General features: G+C 35.2%; 1 protein-coding gene across 1 annotated transcript; it reads right to left on the bottom strand.

Annotated features, from left to right (window-relative positions):
• Positions 1-6: 6 nt before the first annotated feature.
• On the bottom strand, positions 7-12,960 carry LOC127963116 (mast/stem cell growth factor receptor kita-like). The gene is made up of 21 exons (XM_052562870.1): positions 12,877-12,960; positions 10,783-11,046; positions 10,079-10,363; positions 9,301-9,440; positions 9,043-9,211; positions 8,609-8,795; positions 7,051-7,166; positions 6,846-6,960; positions 6,431-6,615; positions 4,996-5,102; positions 4,785-4,911; positions 4,208-4,312; positions 3,954-4,064; positions 3,452-3,590; positions 3,297-3,358; positions 3,106-3,206; positions 2,803-2,925; positions 2,314-2,425; positions 2,096-2,195; positions 1,507-1,612; positions 7-1,432 (listed from the first exon to the last, which is right to left on the bottom strand). Exons 1-21 carry the CDS (start codon positions 12,929-12,931, stop codon positions 1,268-1,270), a joined length of 2,874 nt encoding a protein of 957 aa, XP_052418830.1. The 5' UTR covers positions 12,932-12,960; the 3' UTR covers positions 7-1,267.
• Positions 12,961-13,196: the final 236 nt, after the last annotated feature.

Raw genomic sequence — 13,196 nt, 5'->3', positions numbered from 1 at the left:
GGACACTGAAACAAACGCCATTGTATTTTATTATCAAAACAATGCACAGCTTTTAAGGAATTGCACAATTAATCCATACAATAGATCCTTTATACACTTTCGATTTTTTATTTCATTCCATATAAAAAGTCACATCATTCCCTACTGGCCTTTTTCTTCTGACATAACACTCTAAAAGTTGAAAAAATAGCTGACACATTAGATTTTTACAGAGTCGAATATCATAGTAGTTACTTGTCAATTATTCTTTTTTGAGGCCAACATTCCATCCTTCAAACATGGCTTAGTTGGCAGGATTCTTTTTGGAATAACTGGAATAATTAGCATGTTAATAGCAGATGTCTGATATGTTTATAATCTTTTAAGCATGCTTCGAGAACAAAATCTTATGTTTTATGCCAGCTAATGTAGCCAAATTAGCCACATTTGAAGTGGAACATAGTCAGTTATTACAAGAAACAATGTTCAATCCAAATATGATTATCTCATATTGCACAATAACAAACATTTAACTTGTGTGTGTATATATACATATTCAACCGCTCAAATGTTCAATTCAAAATAAAAATAAAAACAAAAAAACAATGTAAACACATCCTAGGTATCTTTTCTCTGCTATTAAATATGACTTTTATACCAGTAAACTTGAAGTTGAGATGGGGATCTCATAGATAAAACAATGCATTATAACATTCACTTAAGTGTTATCACATGCTGAAAACAGTACAGATGCATGAACAAGAACCTTCATTTATTGGTATTAAGTGCTTCAGATAGTGACACATTAAACAGGACTCACCTTGGGTTCATTATCAATACCATTAACTGTTCAGTCAAGCTGTTCTTGCAGTTATTCACCCGGTCAAAGACAAAAGATGTACAACATCATCATCACAGAGTCACTACACGATGATGTCACCAGTAGATTCGGTCATTTGTCTGATGAGGTAACATTAGGTTCTATATCTAAATGCTTGCCTGGCCATGGTAGCTGCTCATGCACTCAAAATACCATGCAGATCAATACCATATAATGGAGCCCTGCTGCATTTAGAAAAATACATTAACAGTTACATGGCTGGACATGCTGTATCTTGAGCAATTTGAAATATAATGGAAGACAAGGCTAATGGAGTTGCTTTGACCAAACAGAGAGCAGGAGGTGCCCTTAAATGCCACAGTTAAAGTTCAATGGAATATAAGGCTTTTAGGTCAAACATATTGAGATAATGGTGATTTTGAGGCAAAACAAAGAAGGAGACGTCATTTATATGCTCTGATGTTCCAGAAAAACATCATTTGTTGCCTGCAGGAGGGGTTGAGTTGAGGCTGTCGAGCTGCCCACAGAACTCAGCCTTTGTGCCCTCTGCAGGTCTGGAGGAACAAACACCTCACAGTCACAGCTGCCGCTAGTGCTGAGATTCAAGTAATCCTGCAAGACAATCACAAACCTGTATTAACTGAAGAAACTGGTTCAATGCAAGCCAAAACTGAGACGAAACTTACTCGTTTGGTGATTTCCGACAGCAGGAGTTCAGTCCTTTCCACCAGTTTCTTGAAGGTTGGTCTCTTCAGAGGGTCAGCACTCCAACACCATCTCATCACCTCATAACTAAAAAAAAACATTTACACAAATGCCTCAAAAGTTTGGGGTCAGTATTTTTATTTTATTTTATTTTTTGCATTCAGTTTGTTTTTGTTATATTAAACTATGTTATATATTGAACTTTGAATTCATAAAAGAATAATAAAAAAAATAATGTAGAATGGTTTCCACAAAATGTTTTGCAGTACAATTGTTTCCAACATTGATAATATCTGATGTTACTTGAGCACCAATTCGGCAATAAGAATGATTTCTGAAGGATCATGTGACAATGAATACTGAAGCAAAGTCTGTTTTTGCCACATAACAGAAAAAAATAAAAATTCTCACAATTTGGACTGCTCTTGTTATTCTGAGAAAATTGTGAGGGATACAGTAAACTCAGAATAAAAAAAATATTCTTGCAATACTAAGTTTACATCGCACAATTTTGACATGCCATTAATATAAAACACTGACTGCAGGCTTTTTATAGAAATATTATCTTACACTTCACTTGGGGCAAACTCCGGCTCACTCATTCTGTATCCATCCTGAATCATCTTATAGAATGTGGATCCAACTGGAATACCCGGATATGGCGTGTTACCTGCAGGCAGATTTTCATCTTAGAAGACCTTCATAATGAGTCACTTACAGGCACCGTTTAGGAGGTGTACTCTGAATACATCTGATATTTAATAGGCCTGATACTAGCTCATACAGACCCAGAGAGAAGATCTCCCACAATAAGATGCCGTAGGACCAGACGTCGCTCTCAAAAGTGTACACACAAGCAAACAGGCTCTCTGGGGACATCCATTTCACCGGTAAACGTGCCTAGAGAGAAATCACAACATTCATGCTCGTTAACAATGCTTTAACTTTTCTTTTATATTGAGTTAAATGTTATTATGCAATATCATATACACTTAAAGGGACAGTTCATTAAAAAAATTACATTTGCTCATCATTTCCTAAACACAGAAGATATTCTGAAAGTCCAAGTTTCAGTGTTGTTTTGGACTCCAAAATAACAAGACCGAAAGCCATGCAGGTTTGAAATGACGAAGGTTTACATTTGGGTTAAACTATTCTTTCAATTTAATGGCTCATTTACTACATGAAATCTAAACATGCTTAACATATTTGATATGAATAATATATCTCCTGGCAGTAGGTGTGAGTGTAGTAGAGGATAAACAGCACTTGCTCACATTTCCTCTCAGGACGTAGTTGGAATCTCTAGTGATGTCACGTGCCAAACCGAAATCACATATCTTTGCTACTCGACCCTGAGTCAGTAGTACGTTCCTGGCCGCCAGATCTCTGTGGATGCACTTAAAATACATGACAACACAGATATCAGCAATTTATTAGTCAAAAAATATGTTATGAAAGTACATGTTAACTACTGAGACAAAAAAAATCTGTGCTGATTCTGTATGAGAATCCATAAAGGATAACGTTACAAGGTCTGTCTGAAACTTGAGAGGCGAATAAACCTAATACACACTTACATTTTTGGACGTGAGGAAGTCCATGCCTTTAGCCACTTGATATGAGAAGCTGAGTAAATCCTCAGTATCCAAAGAGAGATCGTCTTTATCATCACACCATTCTGAGAGATACAGGTTGAAAAGCATTAAATCATGGATATTGGTGGTAAAAGTGGCTGCATTTTGCTTTCATTCTTTGGAGATGAGTCTACCTGTCTGATTGGATCTCTTCTGATATGACCTCATAGGCATGTATCCATTATCAGTGCCCTCTCTGTGTGTGTGCATGCATATAATAGATAGTGTATTACATTACAAAAACCCAACAAATGACATCTATACATATTCACACACACACATATCTTACCTCGAAGGCAGAGTTTGGCTGAGCAGATTTTTGTAATATCCATCACCTGTTTTGGAACTGAAAAACGCATCCCGCTTTCTTCTGAGGAAGTTCAACAGGTCGCCATAGCAACAGTATTCTGTGATCACCAGAGTGGGGCCTGTTGGAAAATGTCACTTTGATAATCCTCAAAGAGAGGCAACATTTCTAAGCTGCTCTTTTTCATACAACTACAAGGGATGATCATTTAACCTATGAAGCTTCAACTATGACAAAAGGCACCAAAAAATGGTCTTATATGTTAAAATCAAAGATTTTCTGAAGCCTATAATATAGGCTATATACAATGCTATATCATATGTGCTATATATGTGTGTGAAAAATAGATCATAGCTACTTTTATTCTACTTTTGTGGTGCAGTATAACTCCCCTTCCACTATTCTTGTTTGGAAAATAGCAGCACTTTTACCTAACATCTGTTGTGTTGTTTTAACCACTCTTGATTCAGTATTGATCACGTACCTCCTACTGTACAGGCACCAAGCAAATTGACGATGTTTATATGGTTGCCAATGAAGCTCAGAACTTTTAACTCCGACATTAGAGCCTCTTTCTCAGTGGAGTGAGCACTCGCTTTGGGAAAAATCCACAGATACACACACAGCCAGAGATAAAAACACATACACACATTAGATTAAAAACATACTGTAGGAAAACAACATAGTTTTATTTACTGACAACCAGTGATTGGATTCCTTACAAACATAAATACTCACGTTTTAGCATTTTTACAGCAACCGTGGTCACTGTGTCAGCTGAGCAAAGTCCATACGCTGTAGCTGCCACCACTTTACCAAATGCTCCAGAGCCGAGGATTTTACCTTCATCATGATAAACAACAAACATTTATATGTTACACTATAATATAATAATAGTACTGTTATATAGGATTATCTGATTTTTACATGCTGATTTGCTCAAGAAACATGTATTATTATTATTATTATTATTATTATTATTATTATTATTATTATCATCAATGATGAAAACAGTTGTGATGATTAATAAGGAAACCAAATAATTTTTTTCAGGATTCTTTGATGAATAGAAAGCATTTATTTGAAACAAATCTTTTGTAACACAATAAATGTCTTTACTGTCACTTTTGTTTTTTTAATGCATCCTTGCTGAATAATTATCTTGTATTTCTTTAAATGAATTCTTGATGACAATATAATATAATATAATAGAATTCAATATATGTAGTAATTCTAGTAAAGCTTGTGGAATTATGAAAGAAGCTGCTTTTACTCCGATTAAATGATGTTTAAATTTCTGTGTGTATGCCTTTACCAAAGCGCAGTCTCTCCCGTGGAAACTCCCATTTGGGGTCATAAGGCAGCTGTGTTGGGTCTATGTAGGTATAATTGTTGCCATCAAAACTGTCAATCACTTTCCAATGGATCTCATATTTGGGTTTCTATGGCAGAAAATACAAGTTGAATAAATAAAATGGATGTTGTGCTACTTTATAGTGTTTAGTCGGAGTGTTATGACTTAATACCTGCATGTATTTGTAGAGCAAAACCACCAAAAAGATGCTGAGCAGAACAGCAGTGGACACAACACAGGACAGCAGAGGTGTGAAGAGTTTATGGGGCACTGTTCTCTCTGGGGAGAGAAACACATCTCCAAACATCAATCAATATACACACACCTTCAAAGATATAGAAACATCACATCTGTGTTTAAAACACAGAGAGTAATACTTCTTAATTCACTGAGCCATATTAATAAGGCTAGAGTTGTATGTGAGTGTTTTAAAGCTGTTGTCCAGAGGATTTTAAGAGCTTAGCATCAGTATCAATACCTAATGTGCACACGCTGCACAAAATAATAATCCCTCGTATCTGTCAACAAGCTCAGTGTGTGTCTGAGAACATTCAGGGATTATCTGTTACAGCTGTGTGTGTGTGTGTGTGTGTGTCTGTGTGTGACTACTGCTCCCAATAACACTGTAAGAATGGCCCACCTTGTTTTGGTAAGTCTGGAGAAATTATCTAATAATTAGCTAAGAGCTAATAAGCTAAGCTAATTATAAGCGTTAACTGTACAATCTATTTTATATTGTTTGTGTTTTTTTCTCTTATGTTCACCAAGCCTGAATTGATCTGCCTTAATACAGTTAAAACAATAATAATTTGAAATATTTTTTACAATTGAACTGTTTTCTATTTTAATATATTTTGATATGTAATTTATTTCTGTAAAGCAAAGCTGAATTTTCAGCATCATTACTCTAGTCTGGTGTCACATGAAACTTGAGAAATCATTCTAATATGCTGATTTGCTGCTCAAGAAACATTTCTGAGTATTATCAACATTGAAAACATAAAGCTGAACATAAAGTTCAAAAGAAAAGCATTTAGTATAAACTATCATTTTTTGTCCAATATAATGTATCCTTAGCTGAATAAAATGACTAATAAAATAATTAGTATACTATATGCTAATTGGAAAAATTGAATAAAATTATTCTTTCTTTGAGGTCAAAGGATTGTGTGATATAACTACATTTCCAATCATTCTATACATCAAAATAAAGCATCTATTACAGACCTAATGCACATACTCTGCTTTTCATTTTGTTGCATTAGTGCGAAAAAAGCTTCCTGTCTTATCAGTAAGTGAAAAAAAATAGGACAATAAACATGAAATTGCATCCATTTTGTCCCACTAAAATCACTTGAAAACACATCACATTGTTATTATGACTTCTGAACTTGTAAACAGCAGTTTCCCAAAGGAGCTGAAAGCAGCTTTAGGGTTTGGGTAAAGTCTTGGGTAAAACGTCTTCTTTCTGGGCCTGAGGCTGTAACAACATGTGCTATCTCCCTGGACCCTGATTGTTAGTGTTAACTGCTATATTTATGATAAGGTTTATAAAACAATAAAAATCGGGGGTCTAATATCCTCATGTAGATAGCAGGGAGTCTTACCTCTGATGGAAAAGAGAGTGTAGGCCTGTTCTCCCTGTGTTGTTGCCACACACTCAAGAGTGTGAAATTTTCCTTTGGTGACATTAAGTCGACTTTCCACCTCGCTTCGTCCAAATTCTGGCCCTGACACTGTGACAAAGGTGAACTCCTCATCTGCCTGCGTCGCATTTAACAGGTTGGAGCACCTGTCAGAGTTTATAAATGCATACATTTTTTTTTTATTATTACCATATTTCATTATGTAAGAAACACTTTTCTATTCCAAACGTTTTTGTGGCTTTTTGCAGTCTCATGAGATCATGACTAGGCAATAGTTTGTTTACTCTGGTTCTTACATAACGTACAGTACGTTAGAGATGCACTCTATTGTACAGTTGTTGAGTTTGAGTGGCTTATAGTAGTCTGTGAGTCATACCGTGCATGTGGTGGCTCGCAGTAATACCAAGATATTTTTGGGACAGGATATCCTGAAGCAACACACCGCACCTGTCCATCAACAGGCCCCTCCTGGGAAACTATCACTGGTTTACCTAAATGAGAGATTTACTGTATTTATTTAAAGACTGTATTAAAATAAAAAAATTAAGGCCAGTTAAATCCCATCAGTCCTCTGAACTCACATATAACATGGACGGTGAATGACCGATTGACAGATGCATACATGTGATAGGCTGAGAAAGTGTAGATCCCGCCCTCTGACCCATGAACGCGAACCAGCCGTAGTTCACTCATGAACCTGCAACATTCAAACAAACACTACTCATTGTCTGAGTACACTTCCTGCAGAAAGCATCTAATGGACATGTATGATTGGACATTATCGTTTTTAACATTCTGGTTTTATGTTAAACCTTAAACAGTTTTATAAGGGAAAGTAGGTGATGTATTAGATAATACTTTATTTTAAGGTGTCCTAGTCACATGTTACAATTAAAGTAGTAATAAAAGTAAACTATGCATAGTACTAACTAACCACAATCCAAATCCTAAACCTAAACTTAACCCTGTACTAGGTACATATTGTTAATTAATATTCCTCAATTATTATCTATTACTTAATTTGTGTTATTACTGTAACAACATCACCTTAAAATAAAGTGTAACCCTTTATAAATGGAAATGGAAATAGTACGCACAACATGAGTACAGGAATCATGCACATGTTATATGTAATTCTGTAAAAAGAAACATTATTTACTAACTTACAAACTTAAAAGTCAGATTTTATGCAGGTTTTTTATTTATTTTTTATATCTATTTTTGCAACATTTGCAGTTTCAACATAAAGATCTCCAACTGTTTACCCAGTTTATTTATTTTATGAATTTTGTTTTAGTGACTTCACAGGATTAATGTAAATTTAGTCTTGTTGTGATAATATGTAAATTTATTTCATATTTGAAAGTAGACCACAACTAGATAATGCCAATAATATTATACCAGTATTTTTTGTATTAAAAATAATTTTTTTAATTAATATAAAAGAACATAAATTATTTTCATTGTTGATTTGATACATTTTATTGTCATTTCTCAGCTTATAGTAAGTCCGGTCAATTAGCAGGATAATTTCTACACTTTTCTTGAAACTGCAAAAAATTATTTTAATAATAAACCACAATATATTTATATTAATATATTAATATGTAAATGTGTGACCAGTCATATATTACATCATTTCAATATAGAAAAAAATAATTAATCAAAATCAAAAACTGAATTTCAGTTTTCTTTTTGATACATTTATGTATTAATCATTTCACAGTTCAGCCAAACAGCAGTTTTGAACAATTTCAAAGTTTTAATTGAAACGATTGAAATTATACTGAACACATAATTTTATATTTATGGCCAATGTCTGCTGTCAAGCAAAATATAAAAATATGTGTTTCTGTATGTTTTCTGTGATGAAATGTCATGTCAGCTGCTCATATACTGGTTTTGTATTTGAATATAACAGCTTTAAAGAAACAGTAACATTTGAGGTCCAGCAATAAGATAATGGCAAAATTTTGTATACAAAAACAATGGTGGAGATAGTTTTGACTGACTGTGTGTGTTTGTGTGAGTGTGTGTGTGTGTGTGTGTGTGTGTGTGTGTGTGTGTGTGTGTCTGTGTGTGTGTGTGTGTGTGTGTGTGTGTGCAGGTGTGTGCAGGTGTGTGTGCAGGTGTGTGTACCTGTACTGCTGGTTGTGTAGTGTAATGACATGTTCAGATGTGTTTTTGAGCTGTTGGTTGTTATAGGTCCAGTAGACTTCTGTGGGTCTGGGGTATGAGGTCATTTCCACGCTGAGGGTCAGACTTTCTCCCTCTCTCACCTCCATCACACTGTCCTCTCCCTCCGTGAGGTTAATGAAACCATGCTCTGCCATACACACACACACACACAAACATACACAAACACACACACAGATAACAATGTAAGGTTAAAGTAAAATCCGTGCATCTAAGGCCATTTCAACACTCATCATATTGAATGTTGTTCTTTATCCTATTCATTTTCCTACAAGTGGCCCATCTTGCTCTTCTTGCTCTCTGATTTAAGTCAATAATATAGAAAATGACGGTTTGATATAGCTTCATTTCACATTTTACACATTGCACAATCTTACCATAAACCTCCAGACTGACAGTTGCCTCAGAGACACCCTTCTCATTCCTCGCAACACAGCGATAGACTCCTGAGTCAGTCATCTTCACAGATTCGATCGACAGTCCTATTGAGAGTTTATATTCTCCAGAACCAGGCAGGATGTTTGATTTGTGGCTGTGATTTGCTATCTAAATCGGGATTGACGATAAATGTATAGGTTAAGTAGTGTGCTTATAGGAAGTAATCTAAGATTATGCAACAGATGTGCGAATCTAACCGCTTCAGATGGGATACTCCAGCTCAGGCTGATATCATGGTTGATGTTGATGGTGTTACAATTGAGCACAAATTCCTGACCCTGGATCAGAACCACATTTTCGATTGTAGATAGGCTGATCACTGGCACTGTCTCTGGAACTGTATTACAAACAGCAAACATACAACAAAGCATATCATTATATATACACACAGAAATATATTGTGAAATATTATTACAATTTAAATGACTGTTTTCTATTTATTTATTTTAAAATTTAATTTATTCCTGTGATGCAAAGATGTATTTTCAGCATCATTACTCCAGTCTTCAGTGTCACATGATCCTTCAGAAATGTTTTCTAATATGCTGAATTGTTGCTTAATTATTATTAATTTTTAACAATGGTTCTTTTTATTATCAATGTTGAAAATAATGTTTGCTTCTTAATATTTTTGCGGAAACTGTAAGGATTCTTTGATGAATAGAAAGTATTTTTTGCGGAAACTGTAAAGATTTTTTGATGAATAGAAAGTATAACGTTTTTACTCTCACTTTTTAAAATAAATTTAATGCATCTTTTCTGAATTATATATTATTGAAGAATTCCAATACTATGGAAATCAATAGATACCAGCAGCTGTTCGGTTACCCATATTCTTCAAAACATATTGTGTGTTCAGCAGAATAAAGAAACTCATTCAGATTTGGAACAGCTTGAAGGTGAGTAAATGATGACAGAAATTTAATTTTTATGGTGAACTATCCCTTTAAGAATTGTTCTAACACACGTACACACCTAGCCGCACCCCCAAGTTATACTGGCTTGATTTCACAGGTTTTTCATCCATCTCTCCTGTACAAACGTAGCAGCCCTCAAAAGCTTTGGAGACGTTTCTGATGGTGATCCCTCTCTGAGGGTGTGCGATGTAGGTGAGTCCAGCTGGTAGAGCAGAGCCAGTACAGGGCAGAAGGGACAGGTGATTGACAGCTGGATCTGTTACTAAACAAGGAACAGTGCCATCCTCTCCTTCCCTCACCAAAAGGCCATCCAACATGGAGCGCACAAAAGGGTTCTCCGAATCTGCCAGATGAAGAGAGGAGGGAGATGAGAAAGGTGAACAAAGACATATAAATCAAAGGACAATAAGGAATGAAAGCCAAAACAATGAGAGTGCAAGACAAGGGGAGACATATTTAACACTGTAAGGATTTGTGTATGCGTAAATGAGTGTGTGCAGAAGGTTTTTCACACAATCGACTGTTCAAATACCTGTATCATTCAATGGCAGTTTACAATAATACAAATAAAAGAAATTAAACCAGATCCACTCTAAGGTGTGGTTTGCGTACACAGCTTAAGGACATGCATTTGTGCTTTAACAAAAAACCTATTCATGTTTTAACACTCCTTCAGGAGTGAAGTGTGGGAACTGAGGCTAACGGACAAACAAACCCCTCAGAGACAAAGGGAACTATGCAAACATGCGCACTGAAACCCACCTTTCACATAGATATAGATGGAGCTCTTCTCTTCCGTTTCTGTGTTTTCACAGGTGTAACGACCCATATGCTGGACCTGTGTGGAGGAGAGGAGGATGACACTGACTCCATCTTCTTTTAGCCATCCATCGATTTTGCGACTTTTTTCCCGCATCCATCGCACCTTGCTCATCTCTGCATCATCATGACACCTGAGTTCCAGCTGTCCACCTTTAGGTATCACCAGATGGGTAGCATTGGGAGTGATAACAGGTTTAAACCATCCTGGAATACAAACACACACAAATCAGTTCAATCTGCATTCAAAGTCAGATTTAATCGACGGCAGCATCTGGTTATCAGTTAACTTAGGAAGGATCAGATTAGGGACCCTTAGGAAGATGAGGAGTTCTTTATCGTAGACATGGTGAATGTGATAACTCTTTAAAAGCCTGAAACCCGCAACTGATGTTATCAAAGAAATACTCTGATCTGAACATTTTAATGATGAAAAACAGAATAGACAACTCCTCCCAAAGTATGTAAACAAGTCCCACAATAAATAAATAAATATATTCATACATTTAAAAAGTCCAAAAAACGCTGCATTTTATTCCAAAAAAGGGAAAACGTATAAATTATATTTACCTTAATGTAAAAATATATAAAGTATATGTATATATATATATAATTTATTTATATTTATATATATTATTATTTTTTTATTATTATTATTAATTATTATTTTTTTTCTTCTTCTTTTTTTTTTTTTTGCATGCCGTTCAAAAGTCAGGGGTCAGTAACATGTTTAATGTTTTTGAAATAAGTTCTACCTAGGCCGCATATAGTAACACATTAATATTGTGAAATATTATTACAGTTTAAAATAATTTTAATATATCTTAAAGTTGTATTTATTCCTGTGATGGCACAGCCGAATTTGCAACAGCCAGTCTTCAGTGTCAGATGTGTCAGAAGAAATCATTCTAATATGCTAATTTTGGCCCAAAATAAACATTTCCTATTGTTTACATTATTGAAAACATTTTTGCTGCATAATATTTTTGTGATGCATTTTTGGTCTGGATTTTTCGATGAACAGGAAATTCTAAAGAATAGCATTTATTTGAAATATAAATGTTTTTTTAACATTACAAAAGTACTTAGGGTCACTTTTTAACAGTGCTGGATGTAATTCATTTCCTATATACTGACACATATTTTATTAATCAAAACATTACATTATAATGCGTTAATATTTCAAACAATAAAACTACCTCCTTTAACCGCGCTATGACTAATCTGTTACTTCACAGTGATTTATGGTCCAGATGAATCAAACGTTACGAAGCGAAATGAATAGGGTTTTCACGGGGTGCATTAGTGACTAATTAGGAAGGCAATTTTTTAGGATAGCCGAAGACTGGATGCCATGTTTCAATCCCTCGCCCGATATTTACTCTCTCTCACAAACACACACACACACACACACTGTAAAAGATGTGAGCCTCCTACGGCATCTGTTGCTTGCAGCTACTGTACGACAATCTCGAGCAGGTAACGGCAAACAAACCGACTAGTTAAGTTAATAACATTTAGTGACACTGCCTGCAACTGATATTGTATTTCAGTAGTTGTTGTGGTCATTATGTTGCATTTTATTAGGTTGCTCGTTCAGCTCTGGATTTCTTTGAAGCGACTCTAATTACACGCTAATTAATTATTGACATTGTGCACAACACATTAGCGCGGTGTGTGAGTTAAATACTCCTAATAACTAATGAATCAATAGCTATCCGGCTCAGTGAGAGTATAGATAGCTTAAATAAAGCAATCATGTAATTGACATCGCACTACTGTAATTATGGAATAGGCTCACTGTAGAGAACAGATGGACAAAACGTCCTGTAACTCTTAACGGTCATCATCAGCATCTGTCATCAAAACAATTGGATAATTTTTGGGATTTTAGCCTAATCATCTGCTCATAATTAACAGTAGCCTACACACATGGACTGCGTAGCCAACATAATTGGGAAAGAATGCAACATATTTGGAATCAAAATAATAAAAAACAAGTTTAATCAGAACAATTGGAATGTTGTATGTTCTTACCTCCAGGTAAGAAGAATAAAAGTAGAACTGTGCGTAGAAACCAAACGCGACCCATTCCTTCTGTGTGTGTTCGTGTGTCGGTACATTAGTATTACTGATCAACAACTGACTGTCTTCGAATCTCTCTCTCTCTCTCTCTCTCTCTCTCTCTCTCTCTCTCTCTCTCTCTCTCTCTCTGGCAAGCCATTTTAATATTTATGCGTTAAATCTGCCTGTATCTGTGTTTGTTGTTACTGTAAGAGCTATTTTTTTAATTACTTGTAAGTAATCAAATAGGGTTTTTTTTCACCAACAACTATTCAGCTGTTCATTTTATTTTT

The sequence above is a fragment of the Carassius gibelio genome, chromosome A1 (assembly GCF_023724105.1).
Source record: "Carassius gibelio isolate Cgi1373 ecotype wild population from Czech Republic chromosome A1, carGib1.2-hapl.c, whole genome shotgun sequence".
Lineage (NCBI taxonomy): Eukaryota > Metazoa > Chordata > Actinopteri > Cypriniformes > Cyprinidae > Carassius > Carassius gibelio.
The sequence above is the reverse complement of the archived record's forward strand: the minus strand, read 5'-3'. Positions and strand labels throughout refer to the sequence as shown.